General features: G+C 42.8%; 1 protein-coding gene across 2 annotated transcripts in view; it reads left to right on the forward strand.

The window, feature by feature from the left end:
* Positions 1-25073, forward strand: part of GSK3B (glycogen synthase kinase 3 beta) — a 153439-nt gene extending 128366 nt beyond the window's left edge. Inside the window, exons 9-12 of one of the 2 annotated variants that reach the window (XM_082015588.1) lie at positions 9221-9259; positions 11652-11838; positions 17522-17620; positions 24568-25073. In XM_082015588.1, the coding sequence (XP_081871714.1) occupies positions 9221-9259; positions 11652-11838; positions 17522-17620; positions 24568-24635 (393 nt within the window). In that variant the 3' untranslated portion in view covers positions 24636-25073. The remainder of the gene's footprint in view (positions 1-9220; positions 9260-11651; positions 11839-17521; positions 17621-24567) is intronic. The other variant, XM_082015589.1, reaches the window with a different exon arrangement.
* The last annotated feature ends 1207 nt before the right edge of the window (positions 25074-26280 follow it).

Below are 26280 nucleotides of genomic sequence, written 5' to 3' on the forward strand. Positions count from 1 at the left end.
CTGGGTGTAGAATAATATTTAAAGCACTTCATTGCAATTTGGTTGCATGATACTTCATTTATGAGATCTGTACTTTTCTTATTATACAAATGCTAAATTAACAAAATGGATTAGCCAGCATGGTGTTGGTAATGATGCTTGTCCTCTCAATGCATTACTTCTAAAGATCCTTTCCTTTCAGCATTTTGAGCATGTTGAGCCATGAAGGATTTAAGTGGTAGTATTATGTAAAATTGGTCTTCCTTACCCAGCTGTATTGGTATAACATCTGATGGCATGGCAGTGAGCATGTGCATCCTCTTGGAGCTTCTGTATATTAGAATAGAAAAGTGTGGGACAAAAAACACTTCTGATCTCTGGCTGTCTAATGAGCAGAAAAGGAATGACCAAAGAAGTGAAAGTGCAAATGTTTCTTTGTTAGAACTATGTATGTAACTAGAGTGCTACAGGTAGCTGCCAGCACAACTTGGAGTTTCAGCCTCAAAAGCACAAACCCTTGCCATCTAAGCTAAAGAATTACTGAGGATTACAGTAGTTAGAAGGTTGTTGTTTTTGCAGACTAGTTATGACCAGAGGACTCAGCAGACAGAAGTTAAGTGGTGTTTTTGTGGAAGAACTTCCAGGCATCAAGTTCTCAGCATGTTTGAGACAGAATTACTGAGAATATAGTCACTCCCTGCTATAAGCTCTTTGGCCCAAGGGCATTCTCCTTGTTGCTTTGTGGCGTTCAATACAACAGGGGTATTTTTCAAAGTTTACGGTTCTATAGGTCCTACTTGGAGTTAATTTCATGCCGTGGAGATGCCCAATGAAGGTGTATGTTTAGCTACTGTCTAGGTATTTAACATCTTCTGTGGAGCTGGTTGTATCCAGGCCAACAATCTGCACAAAAGATTGGTCCATGGTTCACTCTTGTTTTCAGGGAGCTTTCTTGGTAGGAAAAAGCGAGTGTAATGGCAATTAAGAATTTTCTTGGGAAGCTGTAATAGCTATAGGCTGCTTCTGAAATTCTATGGTATGGACTTTTGTCAGATGTACTTGGGTCTGGTCTGCTCTCTAGGTATTTCTGGCAGGCATAGATACGTTATTTTCCTACTCGGTGCCATTGTGCTGGTGTGATGCTGCGTTTGCTCTTACCCACTAGGTGAAGAAGAATGGCGGCTGATGCTGTAGCAGAATGAAATAGGCTGTGGGTTTTTTTAAGAACCAGATAAATTGTTTGAGATTGAATAAGGTTGAGTCCATGAAGGAATATTGTTTCTTAGATTCATTCCATTGCAGGTTTCAATTGGAATTTTGAGCACAAGTTTTATCGAAATTTGAAGTCTACCTTCAGAGATATATATATCTTAGACATTTCAGTAGAAATGGATTGGTATCATCAGAATACAGAATTGATATTCAATGTGATGTAGTAATATGAAGAAAGAGATCTCAAATTAACAAGTGTCTGTCCTCATCGATTCAGAGAGAAACCAAACTGACACTCTAAAGAAGATATTTTTCTATGCTGCAGCAATAATGTGAGTTTACAGTGCAAACTGTTCTCAGACTGGTTTTTCAATCTGTTGACAATTTTAGATTGAAGTACTTTTGTAATTTAAGAGCTGGAATCTCTCATTATAAAATGTAGAGAGGCCTCTCTCTCATCTCTCCAAGGTAGTTCTGTGTTGCCCAAGCACATGTGTGTGTTTATACCAATTACGTGCATGATGCAGATGATGATGGGAGCTCAATGTGTCCCTGGCTAGCAAAAGCAAACAGAATCTGAACTTTCCAGGAATCTTTCAAACAGTTCTTCCAAAACAGGACTTCTCTGTTCTTTCCCTGTAGCACCCTACCCCCACAATCCCAGCCCCAAAAGGAGAAATCTGGGACATTTTCATTCTGTTAGGGGGGTCCTCTTTAGAATATCGGAGTGTTTAATTTAGTAACATAGCTGTTCTTTTCATCCAGACTTCCCTTTGTTTTCACTTGGTACAGAACATTTTGTATTCATGGAGGTGCATCCTACTGCTTGTCTGCCTTGGTCTGCAAGGAACTAGCATTAAGTTGTAAGAGAAGCAAGGTTTTGGAAGGTTGGGAATATCTTTCGACTAACTGATAGAGTTGGAAAAAAATGGGTAGGCTTTTAGATACACAATTATGTCTTCAGGTATATCTTGGGTTGGAAAGCCTGTCCATTTTTTCCAACTGTATCAGCTCATTGAATAAAAGTTACTACCCTTTCTGGAGGCTTTGCTGCTGCTTGTTTTTTAGTAGGTCAGAACTTTTCTGTATCTTTTAGCCACCTCAGTTCCTTGAGCCTTCTTTCTTCTTGGAAGTGCAGTCTGATCTCTGCTACTAATCTTTATACTTGTTTCTCTTCTGACTAACCTTCATCTATACTTTATAACTGTGTGGCTGGAAAGGCAAGAAGAAAATCTGAGCTCAAATGCAAAATTGTACATCACAGGGCTGTTGAAGTTCAGCTTTGGGCAATTAGCTTTCTCTGAAGCTTTCAGCCCTTTTGGAGGGGGGTAGAGGCAGTGGGGTGGCTGACAAAAGGTCTAAATGCATGCTTCATAAGGTTGTGTTAGATAGGCGTTGCTTACCATGGCCTCATTACAGCTGGCCTTTATCCTAGTGTTACTCAGATTCTACCTTCAGATCTCAAATCCTTTGGGTTATGAAAAACAAAGATAGTGCTGTGATTATTTCCAGAAATATGAAAAATGTCCATCTGTGACAGCCTTTCCCCTTGCATCCAGTTAGTAAAGGATCTCATTTGAGTAAGGTTGTATTGTAGTAAACATAATTTAATTATGTACTTTAGGCCTCTTCGTCATGGGGGAGATGACTCATTTGGATTTTTTCCTCACCCAAGGATGCTTCCACATCTTTGCCAGTAACGGAATTATAATGAACTGACTTATCTATTTTGGAACCAGTACTCACTAATGTCTTCATCAGTAGTACAGACAGTGGGCTTGAGTGCACCCTCAGCAAGTTTGCAGATGACACCAAGCTAGAGTGGTGTGGTTGACACACCTGAGGGACAGGATGCCATCCAGAGGGACCTGGACGCCATCCAGAGGGACCTGGACAAGCTCCAGGAATGGGCCCATGTGAACCTCATGATATTCAATAAGGCTGAGTGCAGGGTCCTGTACCTGGGTTGGGGCAACCCCCAGTATCAGTACAGGCTGGGTAATGAAGGGATTGAGAGCAGCCCTGCTGAGAAGGACTTGAGGGTACTGGTGGATGAAAAGCTGGGCATGAGCCAACAATGTGTGCTCAAGCCCAGAAGACCAACTGTATCCTGGTCTGCATCCAAAGCAGCATGGCCAGCAGGTCGAGGGAGGTGATTGTGCCCTTCTACTCTGCCTCGGTGAGACCCCACCTGGAGTCCTGCATCCAGCTCTGGAGCCCTCAGCACAGGAAAGACATGGACCTGTTGGAATGAGTCCAGATGAGGGCCCCAAAAATGATCAGGAGGATGGAACACCTCTCTTATGAGGACAGGCTGAGAGAGTTGGGGTTGTTCAGCCTGGAGAAGAGAAGGCTCTGGGGAGACCTTCTTGCAGCCTTCCAGTGCTTAAAAGGGGGCTTCTAAGAAAGGTGGGGACAGACTTTCTAGCGAGGCCTGTAGCAATAGGACAAGGGACATCAGCTTTAAACTAAAAGAGGGTAGACTTCTACTAGATAGAAGGAGAAATTTTTCACAATGAGGGTGGTGAAACACTGGCGTGGGTTGCCCAGAGAGGTGGTAGATGCCCCATCCCTGGAAACATTCCAGGTCAGGTTGGACGGGGCTCTGAGCAACCTGATCTAGTCCCTGCTCATTGCAGGGGGCTTGGGCTAGATGACCTTCAAAGTTCTCTTCCAACCCAAACTGTTCTATGATTCTGTACTCTATAATACAACCAACTGTGGTTCTGCACAACTTCAGCTGCAGCCAGGAGTGGCCAATTGTTTTGGGAAAGTGCCAGAAGGGATGAGCTAAAGCCTGCAGTTTTATCTTAGACACTGTTTTCCTCTGCTATAATAATTTGGCTTGAGGACACAGACAGAAGAATGCTCTGAACAGTATAAATAATGGGGTGCAGGGAGGGGAAGGAAGCACTTATGAAGTTGGGAGGGACCCTGCCCTAATCTGATGCAACTTTATTGTGATGGCACAGTGCTGCAGAGAGAAGTCCTTGTGTATTCATCCACAAGAGGAGCTTTGGATATTGACTTTGGGATCCATATTTCTGCCTATATTATGAAATAATTTCTGGTGATATTATAAAATACTTGGCAGGTATTTTAGTCTGAGTATCCTCTGTGTGTGTGTGTGTGCGCGCGTGTGTATTCTTTGTATACATTTCACCATACTAACCACTTTACCTTGAATGTTGAATTTTTCTGTGCTTGTAGCAGACAATCCTGTTGTCTTCCCCACACTCTAGGACTGGGACATTAAGAGTCTGGTCTCTCTCATGATCGTATTTTTCCACCCTCCAGAATCAGTTTCATGTCTTCATCCTACTCTTGCTCTCCTGGTTCTTGTCTCATTTTTAAGCAGATTGTTTTGCTTGTAATGCTTCCAAAGTGACTGCTCATACTGTAGATTTGAGGAAGAATACCAAACAGTAAAATGGATAAAGAGACAGCTCATTTTGTCACTTCTAATTATAATTGATGATAAAAAAAAGCAAATTCTTTTGTCAGAAATCTTACAAGTGGACCTGCATTTGAATTAAAGCTGAAAATGCAGACTTCTTTCTGAGATTGAGGTCTCATCTTTTGTAGAGCTACAAGTGTACAGTGGAGATGAGATGTTTCTTTGGGTGCAGTTTCATAATTGGCAGAAGTTCATCATGGAGCGGGGTCAGTTCTCCACCTCTCACCTGCATATTCCTGATGCCTCCGCATCTGCATTATTGTTTGAAGAATAGCAAAAATCTCTTGAATAGTACAAATGTTCAGGATTTGGATCACCTTCCTTACCTGGCTGACCATTCAGCCCTAACTGCAAGTGTTAGGACAAGGGAACAGGTCAGACCTGCGTGGCTAAGAGAAGGGCAGAACTGTATTTTCCAGCGTGAACTGGAGGTAATTTGTGCCTGTTGTGAAACCATGCCCTGACCTCTTTCTGAAGAGTACAGTTTGGTTTTTCACTTTGTGTGTAATGACTTTCTAGGCAAAGAGTGGAAACAGCTCTGCTGGAGACTAACTTAAAAAAACCAAGGTTTTCTGGCAAGTTCATGTTTCCCAGCTCCTTTTGTAGGAGCAATGATTTTTGACAGTGTAAATCTCTTACCTCCATCTAAAGCATGAGAAAAGAAGCCAGGTTTGTCAGGAGGTAAATTACCCTGCCTCTGCCCAATTTGTATGCAGTAAAGAAAGTACTGCTTAACAATAAATGAGTGAGCACTAATGTAACGCATCAGTGCAACTACAGAAATCAAATGCTAAGTTTAACATGTCTTCTGCAACGGACCATCTGTTTATCTGTCCCATTGCAACACATCTGTCTATGCGGTTCCTATGCGGCTGTCCCATCAAGGCTGCGAGTACTGCCAGAGGTAGATTTTTGGGGCTTCTCTCTGAGAAGGGGAGCTGTTTTGTTCTGTTCAGCTTTGTTGCTTTCCTTTAGAGCTTGATAGAAGCAGAGTGCATGCACTGAGTAATAAACACTAGCTCATTCTGTCCCTGCCGGGTCCTCAATGGAAGGAGCCCAGTAACAAGTGTGTGGTCTCAACAAGAAGTAGCTTTGGAGACAGGTTCCTGGTCCTGTTCCCAGTTCTGTGTTGGCTCATTTGTAAGCCACTTAACCCTTCTGTCTTTATTTCATTTTCCTCTATCTGTTGAAGTGGCAACTGCCAGGGTTTTTTGACTAATAAGGCATTTGCTATTTCTGAGCCACTTCTTAGAAAAAATGTAGGGGGATTTAATCAGAGAAGGAAGTTGGGGGCTTATATATGATTTTAAATAACTTTCAACACCAGTGCATCTTTGGTGGGCTTTTTAACCTTCATTTGTATCACATGAATTTTATGCACTTTGAAGTAGCCAAATGGCCTATTTCAGAAATCCTGTTCTGAAATTCTTAGGCCTGTGGAACAAGACTGGTCCCAAGGCGAGAGCTTCAGCTGCCGCTTTGGGTTTCCCCGTGTTAGGTGGAGCTCAGTGTAAACATTGCTGTCCTGCATATGTCTTCCCTCTCCTTTTGTGTTTATGAATGTGTCATGTTTATCATAAGGCTCATTACCTTAAACTTGCCTGACTGAAATACCGCTTCATGTTGTAAAGTCGTGGTAATTGCATTTTTAAACAGTTGGTTTTGAGGGTCGTGTCCTACACCTGAGAACTTCAATCACTTGTAAACAGTACAAGCTTTTAGTCGAAGGGAGGAGCTTTCTCTCTTGCCTAATGTTCATGTGCCATCAAAAATGTGCTTACAAACCAAAAGGAGATGTGCACAGACTGTCAGCCTGAATCAGTGGTGTGGGTGGTTCTTGGCAAAGCATGTGAGTCTCTGAAGCTGGTGAGGAAATTTTTAACTGTGGTGTCACAAACTTGATGCGTTAGCAACAGATGTCATTTTCATAAGCCTCTCCTCTCTTAGGGAGCACAGCATGAGTGGTATTCACAGTCTGCATGCAAAACGCACAGTGGTTGACGGCATGAAGTCATGTCTTTTCATACACATTGGCTAGAAGAGCACCTTGGTGTAACATTGTGAAGCTTTGGCTTTGGGGCTTAATTAGACCAAGACGGCACAGCTCCATGTTGTGCATGGAAAGTGTGTTTGAAGAATGTGAATGAAGTGAAAGTCAGAGCAACCATTCTGTTAAAACAATACTTAGCTCTTGCCCCATGTGGTTTTATTTGAGAGCTGAATGCTGATGCGAATGAAGTGAAATAGGAGAATCCTGTGCTTTCTATCCTTTTTCTTTCATCTTTACATGCATGCAAAAAGAAAAAAATAAATAAAATTCAGAAGGGGCATGAACTCTGCTACACTGGTAGGAACTATTTCAAATTAGTAAGATAAAATGTGACTATCTCTGCTAGTGCTAGTGCACTTCATCTAAATTGGAATCACTTGGGAATGAGAGCCACACAGTGTGACAGGGGCATTTAAGCCTGGCAGTCGTTTTTGAAATGTTGAAGACTCTGGTAGTTCCAGAAAAATGAAGGAGGAGTAACATTAAAAAATTGACATTGATAGCAGTGTAACTTAGAAAGGAGAGAGGTGTGTGTGTCTGGCCTTGCTGTCTAGCTGTTATGGTCTGTCAGTGTTTGAGCATCACCAGCATGCCTGAACAAAGAAAGTACTCGCACTGGTCCCTCAGCTTTTTGGTGAGGTATAGATTTATTGGGATCTGAAGTGGGGGTGGGGGGACAGGACCCAAAGGCACCAAAAGCTGTGGTTTTGGATGAGTCGGCATTTCCATTTGACGTGATCGATCATTCAGAGATTGTTGTAGCTCATCCAAAAAACCCGAACAACCAAATAAAAAAACAGCGACCTGGGTCTCAGCCTGAAATTCATTTGCTTTGCAGAAACAAGAGGTTTTGAGTTATGCAAGTGCAAATTTTCCTTGAAGAATATTGTATGTAAAGCCTTTTTTTTTTTTGCATTTGTTTATCTCCAAAACAGGTTCATTTTTTAAAATGAAAACTTGAGCCTTCGGTCCCTCCTGTGGACAAATAGCCTTACACAAGGTCTTGTTTCATTTTAGAAAAATGAATTGCCGCGCCGGTGGGGGTAGTATTTGATTGCTTTAAAAGTTCCTGTCAGTGTTTTATTTTTGGTTTTTTGTTTGTGGACTTGCTGTGCCTCTTGCCCGGCCATACTTAGTCTGCATACTAAATGTTAGTCCGCCCAAACATTTTACTTTGTGCACTTAGCTTTTTCCTTTTTTTTTCCTTTCTCCTTTTTTCTTTCTTTTTTTTTTTCTTTTGCTTTCACCCAGATGTATTTTAGACAGAGACAGACTTTGCTCCGATGGGCCGGATTTTAGTCCGTGCACTAAATTTTAGTCCGCAGACTAAAAGTAATCCGCGGATTATTTATGGAATCGATTCCCTCACTGAGAACTTACAGAGACCTTAATCTCCCACTGAGCTGAACATGCGAGGGGCTTCATGGCTCACGCGTGCTGCTGTCTGTCTGTCCTCCCACCCCTTCCCGCCACGGAGCGCCGTCCTAGAATTGCCTTGGTGTTGGCGCCCCGTGGCATGGAAGTGCCGGTGTAGCCATTGCCGCAGGCGGCAGCCGCTCCTTGTAGTTCTTGGTGGGCGAATTGGGCAGCTTTCCCAGTGAAGCTGTGTTGAATGGGAAGAGCTAAAAGACCACAGGGGTTTTCACTTTTATTTCTTAGGGCATTATTCAAAAGGGAGGTGGGAGGGGACAAATTGAGGAGGGGAAGAATTTCTTAAGTGACAGGTGCGATGGGTATGAGGGGGAATAAACCCACAATAGAGAGAAATTCAGTTCATACCCGCACTCCTGAGGTGGTACATCCAGTTCCTGAAGAATCCTAAAGAGATAACGCCAGCAAACAAAATCCAGTGGCGGGGGAAGTCAATCCAAAATGGAGAATAATCCGCGGCGGCCTGAGGCACTCGTAGCTCACGCAAATTAAAAGCTTCCAAATTCAAAGAGCAGATCTCGGATTTTTACTTTCTCCTCAGCACAAATTATAATTTGCTAGGGGTTTGGGTTTTTTGGAGTGGGGACGGAGGGAGTGGGGGTGGTGGGAACAAAACAAAATTACCCAAAAGTTTGCATTGTTTCTCTGGGACAGATTTATAAGTGGGATGCACCTTTGGGGACAAACTAATCTGGCCCCATTGTCTGTGGACGTTTATATCCAGGACCAAGGACTGAAAATTCTTTGTGATGGGAATTTCAATTACCCTTTTAGTTCGAGTTAGAGTTTTTATTTCAATTTTTTTTATTTTTTTAGTAAATGCACTGGCATTGGAACATAAATTTAATCTAGAAATGTTTCTATACTATGCCTCACCATTGCACAATCAATTTTTTTTTGGCATACACTGTGGTGAAGTTGGACTTGCTGCTATGGAGACTGATGTTTAAAGTTTCTAATTGTATAAACATTTTCTATGTCCCCTACACCATGGATTTCTTATAATATTGGCTATATTTTTCCTTGCTGGACTATTCTCTTTTGGATTGACTCCCCCTGTTTGGATTATTTCACTGCATTATCATCTTTAGGACTCGTCAGGAACAGGACATTTCACCTCAGGAGTACGGGTATGTACTTAAACATTTTTTCAAATTACTAGGCCTAGCCTTGAAAAAAAAGGAGAGAAATGCTAGAAGTGGAATATTTGAGTTCAGACCGCATCCCTGAGGCAGCAGCCAGGTGAATGTTTTAACACAAGGTGATCGAGATGAGATGGGCACAGACCTGTAACTCACTTCCTGTGTTAGTCACCACTTGTTGCAGGGGGAGGCTGTGTGAGGCCTTCTGATTTTTTTTTTCTATTTTTTTCCCTCCCTGGTTTGAAGCAGTTGGGGCAGACATCAGGGACTGCCTCCTCCAAGTAACTAATTTCTGATCCAAAGGTGGGCTGAGTAGTTCTCAACAGGGTCTAGGAAACAGATGTTAAGGTTTCACTGACTCAAAAATAAAGGAGTTTGAGTGGACAGTAATAGTACTCCTTTTGCAGATGGCAGATTTGTGACTGTCTGCCTACTAATTTGCTCAAGATAAGGGCTTGTCGTCTTTGCCTTAAAGAAAAAAAATGTTGTTTGGTTTTTGGGTTTTTTTAAAATCTCTATAGTAGCTGATACATGAACTGTCCTGAGGGAAAAACACAGCTAAGAGTAAAGTACTTCGGTTTCAAGCTGTGGTACATCAAGCCTGTTAAAACATGAGTGAGAAGGCGCATGAGGGAGACCTCAGTAATTTTACCTCATGTTAAATACCAAGTCATTTAACTTCTGGGGATTTACGTCAGGACACATTCATTTGTGCTACTTATCATAGGGTTGGTTTTTTAAAAAAAAAGTTCTTTTTGTTGGGGTTTTTTTTTTTCTTCTCTTAATTGGAGACAATCTTAGACTTTGTTCTGGTCAGGCTGTGACTTGGGAGCGATACTTCCATCCATTTTGCAGTATGGCTAGCGATCAGAGCTTTGCAGGCAGCAGGCACAAAACAGCTTGTGCTGCCCCTCAATATGACTGTACATTCACGGCACAGTGGTCAGCAGAAGTTCTCTGCCAGCAGCGCTAAGCTAAAGCCTTTCCTTCTGTCATGACAGGCCTCGTGCAAAAACTTTCTTGGTTTGTTTTGCAATAAGCTGGTAGTAGAATTAAATTCTGCTCTTTTAGTACCTGGCTCTTTGACTCCTCAAGCCAGAATTCTCTGCCACGCAAGTTAGTACAGCGCACACTGCAGCAAACCTGGGTGCTCCTGAGCCAGCTGGGCACCAAAGGGATAAAATTTCAGTCCCTGGAGAAGTTAGCATTTGTGTTTGATTCTCATTCAGGAGACCATATGTGTTTGGTTTAAAACCTACTTAAGCAGTGCCTGTGCGAGTTGCTCACCTGTGATTAACTAGCATGTCATGCACTGATTTTTTATTTATTTATTTATTTATTTATTTTTGCTCCTTGGTGCTGTGTGGCTTCGGCTCACCTGCACTGGTGCAAAAGCATTTGGGATTAGCTCAATTTTTACCAAAAATGCTGGCATCAGAATTTGACTCGCACCCACCCCGCTCCCTTTTCCCTCTCCTGCCTAACACCTGCAGCATAGTGAGAGACAAAGTGCTTGAGGAGGCCCTCCAGGTCACATACATGATTAACTCATATTTTGCTTTTGATGTAATGAGAAAGGAGGATGGGGGGGTGATTAGCAGTGAGTAGAACCATTCTTAGAGCTTTAAAACAAACCTGCAGTGAAGAACTCCTTTTTGTAATCACTCGAGGTAAAATTTTATTAGAGTAAAATAGTTGATTCTCTTGACACAACTTTCAGCTAGCCTTACAAATACCAAATGTGCAGGAATTATCCCAATAAACTTACGGGAATGAGTTGCCAGAATAAGGTCACGGAAGGAGTAACCTGCAAATTAGAGCTAGTCATTTCCTGCACCCCACCCGTGCTTTCCTTGTTGTTCTCCAAAGTTGAACAGCAGCCTCCATAGCAACAATCTGACCTGCTTGCCTGCAGAAGTCCCTGTTAGTAAGACTTCATTCACTAGCCAAAAAAACCCCACAACCCAAAACTGTAGCGGGGCCTTACTCAATTTTCACATTCAGTGAATCCTGCTCATTTGAACCCTCCTCCCCACCTTCACTCCACCCCATATGCATGGCTGGTAGCACCTGTGTGTGTTTGTCATGATTATTGAATGAGTTTCCCCTTCATTCTTAAAGTTGTTTTTCTGAGTGCGCTCTCATGAAGTCTCTTGCTGGCATTGCACCTTCACTCTAGTGCAAGACGTTGCAATTAACCCTTTCTCAACCCCAGGAACTGGATTTTCCCATCCGTACTGGAGGACTTTGATTAGCACAAACCACAAGTTTGTTCCAGCTGCTTGGGCAACGAGAGGTTTAATTGCTCTGACTTGCTTCTCTTCAGCAAAGAAAAACATACCCAGACAACCTGTTTCTCCTTGCTTGTTTTATTTTTTAGGTCTTCCGGCCACGCACTCCACCAGAAGCAATTGCGCTATGTAGCCGTCTGCTGGAGTACACCCCCACTGCCCGCCTGACTCCCCTGGAGGCCTGTGCACACTCTTTCTTCGATGAACTACGGGACCCAAATGTCAAGTTACCAAATGGGCGAGAGAAACCTGCACTCTTCAATTTCACCACTCAAGGTAGCCTGTGAGCATTGAAGGATCCCTTCTTTAGGAAGAAGCACTGGGATGAATGTTCACTGTAATGCAGATGTCACTCCCTCAAAAGTAAAAAATCTCCGAGCAGGACTAAGGTCATTAAGCAGTTGCATAACCAGCTGTCCATTTCAAAAAGAGAGGAAAGGGACTTGGAGGCACAAGTTACGGGATTTTCAAATGCCTGGTGCCTTCCATTCAAATTTAGTGGAGGGGACCGAGGGTAGTTACTGTTGGATTGCAGTTCAGTGTCTGCAACCTAGCTGATGGTTTTGTGTGAAATACCACAGTCAGTGGACTGTGGAGATTAGATTATCATTTTGGAGATGATCCTGCTCCTTAATACCTGAAACAGTGTACCAAGGAGTAATGCATATTAGGTTTGGCAGGGAGGTTTGTAGTATTGCCGCCCATTTTGGTTTTGGATGTGAGATAAATACAGAGGCTTTAGTGTCCAGATTTTACGTACTGTACAGGTCATCTGGCGTTACATTGACTTAGTCATTTAGAGACTGTAAAAATAACGGACAACTAACCTTTTTATTTTAAGCCAGAGTGGTATAAAATTTTTAAACCATTCATGTCTTTTTCTCCATAGAGGTCAGAAATGCAAAACTGATATCTCCCCTAGAACAGTTTTGCCTGCCAAGACAGAGAATGTTAGAAGTATGGCATACAAATATGCTTGTAATTAATTTTGCATCACTTTTTTAAAAGTGATTAGCTGCCAATTCTCACCCTTTGAGCAAGAATAGATCTCTGTGCATTTTCTTTTGAAAGTCTAAAACACCTTTTGGCTCAGTTAGCATCTGTCTAATTTTTTCAAACTCTTTAGTGCATGCAATGCCCATTTGCCAAAATATGAAACAGAGCCCTGTCCTTCAACATGTGGAGCACTTTTATTTAAAAAAAAAAGGGGGGGGAGGGCTGGGGGAGAGAGGCAAAAAGCTTTGTGTCTGTACAAAGTATTTTCAGCTGCCTGGAAATAAACTTTTAACTTGCTTGGAGTGGCTGCCTTGCAGAATGTAAATATATTGAAAATACTAACACATTTCCAAAGCGTGAACACCTTCAAGTGTGCAAGAAAATAGCTTGTGGTTCCAGGTCACTGTTCTCCATGCTGATTCCTGCATCTGTTGTTATGAATTGTGTATTTATGTTACAGGTCCGTCCTTGCTACAGTACTGATGAATTGCCTTTTCTTCCCACTCTAAGGCCATCTTCAGCAGTTAAGATAGTTTTGAGCCCAGTATCTTAATACAGCTTCACCTCTGTATTTTTGAAAGTATCTCTTAATTGTTTCTTAATGATGCTAAGATTGGGCCTATCTACTACATGGAAAAAAAGGATTTTTAAAAGGGTTGGAAAGCTCTATAGTGAACCTTTTTCAAAATCTTTAGGGGAATAATAAATTGGGAATGTGTCCCTGGTTTCCCCCCAGGCAGTGGGGGAATGGCTGGGTAAGCTACTCTAAGGCTCAAGCAAATGTAAAGCTTCTCTTTTACCATCCTAAGGAGCTCATGTGCACTCTCCTTGGACAGTGACTCATGGGAATGGCAAGAGAAATCAGCTCCAGTGGAGCGATTTCTTTAAGATTCAAAAAAGCAGGTTTCTGTCATCGGTAGGTACCAGCTTTACCATCTAAAAAGGGAAGGCAGGACAAAGGCTGGTCAGTAACGCATTTCCAAATAAGCTCTGTTACAGGTAACCAGCCAAACAAACAAACAAAAGAACAACAACCAAAAAAAAAAAACCAGAATTTTTTTTAAAATAAATAAATACATTGCTTAGTGCAGTGATTTTGAGACCTTTGTAATTAAAAATGTGCAGCAGTGAGTCTCATGTAGCAGCAGTCCTGATTACGACCTCACGACAGACAAGAAGCTTTTGCTCCTCCTTTGACCACTATGCAATCCTCAGTCTTCGGCCAGACAATGCAAGGTCCCATCAAATTGGCTAGTCCAGAGCAGAAATTCCAATGGGGAGATAGATCAGGTCATTGGAAATCAGATGATGACTCATGTTAAGTCATCTGTGGTAATTTAAGACGTAACGAAAGACATCCTTTTGTTTTTAATGGCATTTGTTTTCAACTGACAATATTAATTTTTAGAAGTGTTTTATTTGGCTATATCCAGTTACCTGAAACCCATGAAGTAGGAGGTAGCTGTAGAAGGCTTGAAGGCAAAACTGTTAGAAATAACAACATAAATCTGACCATTAATGCATTGGATTGATTTTCAGAAAGAGCCTAAGCATCATACCAAATATGCTGATCTTAGGCACTGATGCTGCACAGATATAGTCTAGGGAAAAAGCGGTGAGACTATATGGAAGATAAAGATCATGGTCTTTGGCTGCCAGCAGTAGTTGTTGGAAGTGTAGGTGCTTTACTTTATTGTAGAGATGAGATCTGTCAGAGAGCTTTGTTTTGTTTTTAAATGAGCCTGGCTTGTGACCTTTAAAAAAAGATCTTTTTGTGTGTATGTTAAAAAAATCCCTTAATTTCAAACCAAACTCTTTCAGTGTGACCAGAAGTCCTTAGTATGACCATTTGAATGCCATCTAGGATTTTTTAGACAGTATTTCTACTCAGGGCCTATGGACGGGGAGGGGAAGAAAGGAAAATGATGAAACTTGTGCTGCTTCCAGCACTCTTCTAGGTTGAGGAGAAAATGCTGGAATAACTTGAGTTACATGGAAAGTTTGTTATTGTGACAAAGCAAACATGATACAAGACTAATTTTTCCAGGGAATTCTGGGAGTGTTGATGTATCAAATGTTAATGATACTGAGAAAGAGAACTGTGCTATTTCCCAACACCAAATATTTTCTTGGGCTTGGGGAATGAAGATGATCTGGTGTTCTATTGACACTGGACATTTTCATTCCTGTTCCTTACTGGATATGCAAACTGTCTGCAAATGGCATGACTTGATCAGGAGAAAGCCAGAGGTGTTCTCCCAGCTGATGTGAATGGGAGCTGACTCTTATAAATTAATTGGGATAGCTGCTCTATTCACATCATGGTATTGAAAACTGTCTGGATTGCCTTGATCACAGTACCTTCTTGCAGCAGTATTGGTTATAATTAACCCAACCTTGAATTGCAAGTTTAATTTAGATAAGCAGGCTACAGTTCAACAGCTTGTCCAAACACTGTGATGGAAATCACTGAGAACAGAGGTTCTCAATACTTTGTAGACTGCAGATACCACAGGTCAAGCTTTTTCCTTGGTTTTGACATGTCTCATCCTTACTGACAGAGTAGCAGCAAAAATATGGCAAAACAAAATTCAAACAAGTTCTCAAGCAAAGTTGCTATTTAAACTTCAGCCAAAAGAGTTTAATAACCAATTTAGTTTGGTTATTTCTTGTCTGAATTGACCTGCTCCTCTAAGTGAAGTGTAAAGACATTCCGAGCATGCTGAATTTAAGAAACTTCATACCAAGAAAGATAATGTGGGGTTTGAGAAGAAGGGAACAAGATCAGTCTTCTAGTCTCTATGCAAGTTCTTTAAGAGAAGTAATTCTTTAATAATTCTTTAAGAGAAATTTCTTTAGAGAAATAGCTGCACTTGCCTTAAAAACAACAAAAACAAGTATACTTGCCATAATTGGTGCTGTGAAAGGAGGTGTTGTGACGGCACTAGATGAATTCATGGGAGGAATGAGAATGGGGTCGAAGTGCCATTGCAAGGGTGTTGTTCTGTCGGATCAGCTGGTTCGTTGGCTACAGTGATGCAGGCAGTCTATAGCTTTGACCTTGAGGCACCACTTAGCACTGGAAGGTAGCAAATGTCATTTGGTTTCTTTGATGTTTTAGCTCTGCTTTTGTTTGGGTCCTTCGGGCAGGTCCTTTGGGTCCTTCTTAGTTTGGGCAGGCCTGTATTGCTGCCAGTGATGACTAGAAAATAGTGCAGGGATGATAGCAACTTCTAAAAGAGCAAGGTAAACAGCAGATTCCCAGTAACAATGGATTTGAGAAACAGCCTTGGAAAAAATAAAAGGAGCAACATCTAGCATGGAGCAGCTAATACCCAGATTAGTATTAAAGTATAGGTTTATCAATGTTGTTCAGCTTTGACACTTGAGGATTCGTGTTTTCTTCAGTTTATTCTTCCATTTAAAATGGAGACTTATGAATTCTGAATTATATTATTAATGTATAAGTTCTGAATTATTCCCACATGAATTTGAGGATTAGTATTTGTACAAATGCTGTGAGTATTGAGGCTTTGTAGGAGGACTAGCTGGATCTGCTTAGATATGAATGGAATATTACCGGATAGAGTGCATGGGTTACAGGTAATGTAGCAACTTCTGTTTGGTTCTAGGCTGGAGCTTGTGTTCATAAGTGCTGAAATGCAGTCTCAAAACATATAGTAATAAGAAGCTTGTAAGCAGGTGAGAGTCTTCTGCATCTTGCCCTCCCAGCAGTAAAGAAACTTAATGTAACTTAATAGAGAAAAAAAAAATTTGCCAAGTAGACGACTGATCCCTTTAGGCCCTAAGTTTAAAGCTTGCATTAAAGAAAAGCAATAGGCTCTTAAAAATGAGCCCAAATAATTTAGGACTGTGTACAGAACCACCTTATTGAACCCATGGTGTGATTCGGACTGGTGTCTGTACAGCCCTTGCTATCTGGAGGTCTTATGTAAAAAGCTGTCTATTCTCATTTCTCCTCCAGATGACCTTCTGGAGCTCCAAAAGTCATCAGTCACCTTCCGTGAGGTGACTGTTCACATCCTTTTCACCAGATGTTGCCTTCTCAAGAGACAGTCAGTCACTCCTGTTCTGAAACAAACAGGACCTGTCTTGTCTCAGCTCAGTCCCACCTTCTGTGAGGCACTAGATTATCTTGAAAGGGTGCCAGAAGATTGTCATTTGTTGGCAATGTGTTGCCCTTAATCCTCCCACAGTTGTGGCTGTAAGATGCCTGTTTCTCATTCTGATACACATTGAAGCTGTATTAGATTTGGAGCCTAAAAGACATGACTATTTTTTCATTTGTCAAGTCTTCAGAAAGAATGGTTGTGTCATTTTGTTGTCTGTTTAAATTGCCCAGCAAACCAACTCCCTTTTGCCTTTCCATGTGCTTTTAAAGATGTCACCTCTTTTTGGCCTCTCTCAAGGAGACTGCTGAGAGAGATTGGTCTTGGGTTCCTGGGTCCTTGAGAAAGTGACGCTTGAGTGAGCCAAAGAACTGACTCCCTGAAGCTCTTGGAGCAACTGTGGCAGCTGCTTGCTTGCTGAACCAGTGCCCAAAGCAGCACCACTGTTAACAGCCTTCTCCTTGAGACTGACTGCAACTGGGTTTGAGAAGGGAATCCTTCCAGTGCTCAAAAGGAAACAGCATTATCAGGCTGTTGATAAGGAACAGGTTCTTTGCTAACTCCCAAGCCACTGTCTTTCTCTAGGAAATAATTCCCTTGCACCACTACTTGTAGTTTTGACGGTCTTGCTGTGGAGACTGGCTTGCCAAATATTGCTGGGGTTTCCTCTAGCTGGTTGGCAAAGAAGAAAACGTAACGTGACCTGTGGCTGCAAGGGCATGTGTTTCTCCCGCGGTTGCTGTTACAGAGCAGGGGGGAACCCAAGGAGCTGAGCCTGCATGCAGGGCTCTTCATGGATGATGAGCTAACTCTTTGTTCCACCTCCCCTCCAGAACTGTCAAGTAACCCATCTCTGGCTTCGATCCTCATCCCTGCTCATGCCCGGAACCAAGCAGCTGCTTCAACCCCAACAAATGCTACAGCGGCCTCAGGTGAGAATGTGCGCCTGCCTCCCTCCCTACCCTCACTCCCCTTGCCCAGGCACCTTCCCTCTGCTGTGGCCCCTGAACCGCCTCAGCCCTCGGGGCAAACAGGGGGAGGGAAGGGTTCATTCCAGCATCATCTGAAAATTGCTCTTGGGAGGTGGTCATTTGTGTGTTAGCTGTGGTCACCAACCCAAATCCTAACCCAGGGCACTTTGACTCCACGTTTGACTGTTTAGTTTGTTGGTCTCTCTCACTCAGATTTCCACTATTGAAAAAAAAATCATGACCTCCCCTGTTTTTAGCAATCCTGTGGATTGTTTTGCACCTAATTTCTGGGTTCTTAGACAGTCTGAAGTTAATACTGACTTGGAGCATGAGTTTGTGATGCCTAGAAAGAGAAGAAACAGCTAGCTCCAGTACATGTGGCCTCCGTGGAGCGTGGGATGGAGAGGATTTTTCCTCCAAAGACAGTATCCCTTAAAAACTGGCTAGGGAGTTCAATCAGCATGCTTACTGCCTCATCTAAGTAGTTACAGTTGCTTCTTACTGAGTTCGCTTGTGTCATCTTCGGGCGTGAAGCAGATGCTTTTGGGTTTTGGTCAGCATGGAGTGAATTTCTTTTTTGCCTCTCTCGTGCTCTTTCAAGCTTCGATCAGGAACCTTTTAAAAGCTCACCATTGGCCTGTAGCCACTCCATATTGTATTCTGTATCCAGTGAAAGCTTAAAAGCTGGGTAATACCAGTTCGGAGACTCACAGAGAAAATCCTAGGGTGCTGCAGGAAGTGGCAGAGGTGATTCAGTACATGGCACTCTGTTCTGAGTCAGCCCTGAGTCAGCACAGCAGACGCCTGTCTCAGCGCTTGGGTTGCAGGCTGCAAAATGGGTGTGCTTCCATATGTATCCTGCATGCATGTCAGACCCATTTGGCAAGGGCTGTGACCCCCTTTTGAGGTGCAGGGCTCAGTGTAAGACAGCTGGTAAGGAGAAGCCCTAATTAAAAAGGTATTCTTGAAACGTGTGGAAAAGCATTTGCAGGTTGATGTGCCGAACAGTTGCCTGATACTTGACGCGCTTGGTCCAGCCAGTGCTGTATAGAAAGCATTTTCATACTCCAGGACAGTCAGGTACACCCAGTTTTGAAAGATGAAGCTTCTCTCTGAAGATGTAGTAGCAGTAGATAAAAGCTACAGCCTGTACAATTTATGTGCTCTGAATTTAGGAGAAAGCAAAATTGCTGTTTTCATATTTGGTATGTTTGTTTCATACACTTGGCAGTATTTTGCAAATAGTCATGTTCTTTGTTTCCCTTTTATGTGCATCTGTTGCTCAACAATGAGTGAGGGGAAGAAAGCAGATCAAGTGGTAAAAGTGATTGAAAAACTATAAAATACAAACATGGAAAATTACTTTAAGCCTTTCTGAAAAATACTGTTTCACTTACTGTCCCTTTCATACCTTTTAAGGAGTTCTCTTTGCCAATAGATGAGTCATGAGGAATTAATGGGGTTAAGAAGTGTGTTTTCACCCAGGACGTTCTAAGAGTTCATGTGGGGGAAAAATGCATTAGGCTGAGTTGTAAATGTGAAGTATACCAAAAGAAAAACCAAAACCAACCCCACCTTAGAAAACCTCCTGTTTGCAAGCACTGCACTGACTTAGCATAGGACCTCTTACTCATAGTTCAAAAACCAAAAAAAAGTCATAGCAGCTTGGAAAGAAGTTGTGAAATTAAGTTCAGTATTGGGCAACACGCAGCTTTGGGTTTCTGCAACACAGCTGGCTTGTAGTTTCTTACTCACCTGGGGTTCTCACAACAGGCAGCGGGAATTTCATCACAGTTGTGATTTTTAGGATTAGGTCCTGCATGAGGTTCTGTTAATCTGTTGTGGCTTGCATGCTGATGCTACTTTTAGCAAGAGATTTTCATAGAAGGGATCCCTTCTTTCCCTATACCCCCTGCACATCCCAGAGCAGTAAATTTCTAGTTCTTCCGTAACTGCTAAAGCAGCATGGGAGCAATTCTCCCACCTAACCCAGGGCATCCTGATAGGCAGGAGGCTTTTCTGCAAAATGTTCGCTCATGTGACTAAGTAGTACAAGTCCAGAAACTACTTTTTTGAGTGGTGATGATGCTACAAAATGTATCTCTCGACAATTCAAAGGGCAAAGCAAGTTATACGTAATTGTAATCCACATTATTAGCATGTAACTCGTGTCTCCCACTAGCAAGCAGAACTCATCTGAGGTTCAAGTGTCTGCTGTTATGTCCAGCATAGTTGACTACTTTGTAAGTTTGAGGCATAAGTGCACATACATGGAAATGCAGTCTACTAGTTCATCACTGTAGATAATCCAGCTGGACTTTTGTTACCTGCTTGCAGATAGTTACCTCATTTTCATAGCTGTCATGCTGGTATGCAGCCATGTCAGAATCTCAGCTTTTTGATAAGGTGTAAAGCGCTGCTCTTTATCATGCACCAAGGCAGGGTCATAGTTAGAGAATAATTAAAAAAATGAGATCTATTTGTCTGAAGTCTAGCAAAGTAGTGTTTGCCAGGAGACTTAGCAGTGGTGTCGTTATAAGAGATGGAAAGATTGGCTTTTCAACATGCCATGTTAACAGTGCGGGTTTCATCAAGCCAGCAGTACTAGTCTTTGTGCTAGCCAATATGACACACATCTGCATTTTTAAAAGTTATCCAAAACAAGTAATTTTTGTTAACTGGTAGATTCACAGTGGTGATTTCAACAGCCCAATGCAACAGTAATCCTGGGATCATGACGTTAAATGCAGGGGAATTACTGTAGGTAATTTTTGAGTGTTAAAAAAAGTCTTTGTTTTAAATTTCCTCATCTCTTGAGGCATAAAGCTGGACTTACTGTACTGATGGAACCTGACTTTGCAGTGTGTGTATGAAGCCTTGCTGCACCGGCGTTAGTAACTTCACTTAAAGGTTTATGAGAAATTCTCTGTGACATTAGCAGCATGTCTAAAGCAAACTGGAGGAAAAGGAAGATGGGAGTTATTGGCCTCTGCTTGAAGTGGTGTGATAGCTTTCTGTGAATTATGCTGGCCATTGATTAAAAATGCCAGTGCAGCTTTATTCGTGTGGATGCTGACTTGATCTAGCTGGAGGAGGATGGTTTCATAGCCATGCAGCCACAGCATCTGAGAAGGGAGCACGCACACCAAGCCAAAAAGCATACCCGCTTGTGTGACTACATGTTTTTCTTCCTGGATCAGCCAGCAGCAGTAGTTACCGCTCTGTTAGTCAGCATTAAGATGGGAAGAGCATAATTGCCATCTGCAGCAGAGTTGTGCCAGCAGGGATGCTGGGGTCATCGTCTCTGGCATCCTGCTGTGTTGATCCTGTGTAATCCCAAATGTGATGGTGTGCCTGAACTTTCAGCAGCAAAACAGATTAGAGCTGATGTTACCTGCCAATGTGTGGCAGTGGAAAAAGACCACAGTGCTCCATAAAATAAGATTTAGTGCATTTATGGCACTCCTATTGAAGGAATTTTGGAAAATTTTAATTCCTTAACCAGGAGAAGAAGGGCAAGCAATTTGCTCAGGCTTCTGCAAGTTCAGCACAGGGATGAGTCGAAGACAGAGGAGTAAAACTTGCACATTTCAGACTTGCCAGTTTTGCTCTGAGCCATGGATTTCTGCATCCATAGGCAGGCACAGTAGGAAAACTGGGGTTTTCTCCTCCTTCCACTTGTCTCCTCTGCTGTCCTGTGAGGACTCTCAGGCTGGTGGTAGTTTTGTTTCTGTGTCTTTGCAGATGAGCAGCACTGTCTATCAGCATTACAAATCCAACCAACTAATGCTGTCATTAGTGCTAATGGGCTTTCCCAGACTGAGTTGACATCTCTGTCTTTCTCTGAACTGTAGCCCCATCTTGCCTTTCTGGGAGGTTTCTAAGGAGTGTCACATACCCTCCAAGAAAGCTGAGGCATCCTTCAGAGGGAAAAGCTGCATTGGAGGAGGTGCTTTACATTGATGAGAGATACTTTTTTGCCCTCTTGTTTGGAAGAAGTTTTGGAAGGGGCTGACACTTAATGTGGTTTCTTTGCCCACGCAGGCAGAGGTGTCAGGTGGGTAGTTTAGGGCGAAGAGGCTGCCCTGATCTCAAGCTGTAGTGTGCTGTCTAGACATTTACCCTGTACCAGAAAGCTGCATGTCAGCTCCACTCTGCAGCAGGGCCTTTGTGGTGGCACAGGCCACTGCTTCTCAAAGCAGATAGTTTAGCAACAATTGCTGAAGGCCTAGATGTTCTTCTCTTATGCCCAAATACTCCAGTTGTGCTCTTTTTCTGGTGCTTCAGCAAGGAGGTGCTGGAACAACTTCCTCTTTGTTCCCCAAATGCCCTATCGATACGGGAGTCAAAGAACAAGCTGGAATGTCAAAATACTGCATTTTCTTGCAGGTTTGGAGCCAGTACAGTCTTGAGCAGGCTCTGCACTCTGTCCCAGCCTGGGCGGACTTACACATACCATTGTGAAAAGCCCCATGTAAATGGTGTTGAGCTGCATCATCTGATGTATTTCCTTTTTAACATGTGGTATATATTTTTCTCAGGAACTCCCCCATTAGGGTGATGATAGAAAAGGAGCATGTGTTACATATATTACACGAAGTAGCTCCATCCTCTCCTCTTTTTTTCTTTATCTCTGCTCAGTAGCAATGTAATGATAACTATTTCCTCCTCTGCTGTCTTCAGGACTAGGAGATCAAAAAGCATGTTTCATTTCAGCAAAGGAAATACAAGCACTTTTTGTACATGTACAGAGAAAGCTTCTGCCAACAGTACAGACTCCAGCTGGACTGCTTGCATCAGGCATGGCAGATGTTGCATTAACTGGAGTTTATCCATACCTGAAAATTAATCTAGAACAGGCACAATGAGAGTTTTAAAGTGTAGAAACTATTAGCTCTCTGGCTGGGTCACTTTTGATTTCCGTGGTCATCACTGGTCTGCATGCATCTGGGACTTGGGAATTGCTCCTTCAAGGTAATTCTCCACGTAGGAGGGAGTCTTTGGTGTGCAAGGCTAGCTTTCCAAATTACATTGGTACTGTCATCATGCTGCCTTGGTGTTTTAACTTGGCGCATGAGCTTTTTTTTAATCATGGTGGTCATCCCTTCATGAGGGAGGGGTTGCAATTATTTTGAGGTGAGAGGAAGGGGAATGGGAAACTCCCAGAGCAGTAGTCTGGCATCCTTTGCCCACAGGAGGATTTCTCTTTCTTCCCACACACTCCTCACAGCATTTCTTTTTCAAATAGGTATCATCCTCTCTTCCCACTTGTCCCTTGTATTCCTGGATGCTGCTGTTCAGTTGATTTCCTATTTTTGTTGTCGTTGTCTGTGTATGTTACTTAATTTGTCACTCAGCAAGTGCTGCCCTTCTCTAGACTTTCATTCATTCATTGCCTTTGCTCACGGCTGCACTTCCAACGATGGGCAGGTCAACGTGGCAGGAGAGGAGAGGCGTTTCATTAACAGGCGGCTGTAGAGCATTGCCTGGCTGCATTGCCTCGCGAGCTCTTCTGTGCTGGAGAAGCATTACTGCACCCCCACCGCCCACCATTTGTGTTTTGTCGTGTCTGTTATTCAGGCTAGTCATACTGTCCTTCAGTCTGAGGTCAGTAAATCTCTTCTTTCTTTTTCTAAGCCCTTTTCCCCATGTCTTTCAAATGCACCATTTGCCGAGATTGCTGTCTTCCGTACCAAGATAAGAAGTCGTTTGTTTTTTTGGTTTTTTTTTTACTGCTGTTGCAGTATTGATAGCTTTGCAGTTAACCTTACTTAAATTAAGCGGGAGAAATGCACAAGGGTATCTTGTAGAAAACCTCACTTAAATACAGGATGGGAGAAAGATGATATTGTGTGGAGTATTTCATGTGTTTAACCATTCATCCGCTTTCTGTCTTATGACCGTGCTAGTTAGATGCTGCATAGGAGGCTTCCAGGTGAAGTCAGGGCATTTTTCTTTCCCTACTAACTCTTCTAACACTAAGTACAATTTTTTTAGAGAAAATACCTGATGCGTGTGGCCTGTGAAAACACAATTAAAGTGAATTTCCTTTAGGTATTTCTTTGCAAACCCTTTATTTTCTTGGAATGTGCTTTGACACATGCCTGTGATCCTGTGACTTGTCTCTCTACAGAGCACTGTTCCTCCCAGAGAAGCGGAGGTGTTGGAGACCACTTACTGCAGAGACCCGATCCTCTTAACAGTGTCGTGTGCTTGCGTAAACCTCATTACAGGCTTCAGGCCTTGATGTTAATCTGCTTCAGCAGTTCAGAGGGTGGCAGATCCAACTTTGGTTGGCAACAGAGAATAAAGCAGTAGACTTGAAAGATGTTTTCTCAGGCAACGGATGCATGAATTACACATTAACACACAAGCTGTTTCTGCCAGGGAATCAGGCTCCTCGCAGTCATTGTCTGCGCTCATTCACACAATTAACAGACGCCTTTGTTACGAGAAGGCCTAACAGTATGAAACTTCAGCACCAGGATGCAACCTTGTAGTGGGCACGGACGTTTGGCGCGTTAGCTTTGGCACCGCTAGCGTGCCTTGTCTTGCAGTCAGGGTTACTGGAATGTAACGTGGGCGACCTACCGCTGCGCGAGCAATGTGACATCCTGCCAAATTTGTGAGAGCCCAGCTGGGTGTTCGCGAGCCGGCCTGCAACCCTCAGCCCTTGAGGTTGCCGTTGTCCTGATTAAAGACCATCTTCCCACCCTCTCCCCAGATGGAACTGTTCCATCTGCAGTCCCTGAAGTCAGGAGAGCATCCTGACCAAACAGCACCCCGGTAGGAGTTGTGGGTTTCCCTGTGCAGAAGAATGTCGTAGCTATTGTTCCAAATGTGTCTGTATTTTAGAGGTAATACTGGTTGTTTTTCTCTCTTCCCTTCCTCTCACCTGTCGTTTGCAGATGTTAACGCAGGAGAACGAGTTCAGACCAATAGTGTAGCTACAGCATCAGCCTCCAACTCCACCTGAACCGGTACCAAGCAGCCAGCTGCACAGGAAAAATCACCAGTAATTTTGAGTCTTGCTCAGCAACACTGGTCACATTTGGAAAGAAAATTAAAAAGAGGAAAAAAAAAAAAAAACCAACAAACCAACCAACCTGTTCATTTTAGTGTTCAATTTTTTATTATTATTATTGTTGTTCTTATTTAACCTTGTAAAATATCTATAAATACAAACCAGTTTCATTGTATTCTCACTCTGCAGGGTGTCCGGGGCAGGGGACTAGGTGGGGGGAGGAGGGAAAGCGGAGCAATACAACACACCAGTGTCTCTCCCCTCGACAATCTCTTCATGTTGGAAGTTTGCTGTTGTGTATTTCAGAACCAGGACTCTTGCCTCATGTCCCCTCCTACAACAGAAAGACGGAAAACAAAAGAAAACAAAACGAAAAAAAGAAAACAAAACCCAAACCTCATTCTCTGCTGAAGTTGTTTTTTTTAACCTCTTTTTTTATTTTCTTTTTAAGTGAAGTTTTGGACTTTGATGTAGTGCACAGCTTGAATTTGGTCGGGAGCTTAGCAGGGGTCATTCAACAGAGCTCAGCGTTTCTTGTCAGCGCATCCATATCCCAGGTTGTCCGAAGAACTGCCCGGGCTCGGTATGGGGAGCGGGCATTGTGGTAGGAAAATAGGTTGGGGTGGGGGGGAGGGTTTGCCGTGTGTCTAAGGCTTGAACTGCTAGCGGAAGCCTTTCATTTTAAAAATCAGTGCTAGCGATGAAGAAACCTGCAGCTTCACTATGGGAAAAGTCTTACCCAAGTGGGTTATATATAATATAATACACACACATGCACAAACACAGGCGGTTAGCTTTACTGAAGCAGCTCCTTCGCCCAGCCGGAGCTCCTGCCCCCCATGTTGCGGGCCGGTGCAGGGCAAAACGGCCAGCGGGGGCGGCCGGTCAGCTCCCATCTTCAGCAGAGAAGAGCGGACGAACAAAATCCTTGGAGGGGGCGGGGGCCCAGCCAGGGATGTTAAGAGACTTTTTGGAAAGTGGCCACTGTGAAAGCTTGTTGGGTTTTTTTTCCCCTCTCTCTTTCCCCCTCCTTGGCTCTTGATTTGAACAGGCTTCCCTTTCCCAAGGTGCGTACAGGAAAAGGACACCAGGGTTTATAATGTGAACTGTAAGAGTCTACTGGTTTATTTTGTAATATTTTTTTTTTTAACTGCAGTTTTAACTTGCAGGATGCCACATTCTACAATAGTTCTGATTTTAAATCCACAGCTAGAATCTGTATTTAATTTCATCTTTTTTAACCTCTTGCTTTTTTTGATCTCTATTTATTGATGCGTGTTGCCACGTCACCATTATGTTTTTACATTGGTAGAATATTAATAAAATACACATCTGAGTGCTCTCGACAGTAATTTGTACCTGCTGACTTGTAGGAAAGCTGGCTATATATGAGTGTGTGTGTATATATATTATATAAATATATACATGTATACATAGATACAATACTGCTCTTTTTAATTTTGTCTGCAATCTTGAAACAGTCTGACTGAAGCGTGAGGTGAATGCTTGTTCTAGTCCATCTGTTCAGGGTCTGGGTTTCCTCCCTGCGACGGCGCGTGGTGTGAGCATCCACGTCTCTCTCCTGAAGTCAAAGCAA

The sequence above is a fragment of the Phaethon aethereus genome (assembly GCF_964289735.1).
Source record: "Phaethon aethereus genome assembly, chromosome: 1".
Lineage (NCBI taxonomy): Eukaryota > Metazoa > Chordata > Aves > Phaethontiformes > Phaethontidae > Phaethon > Phaethon aethereus.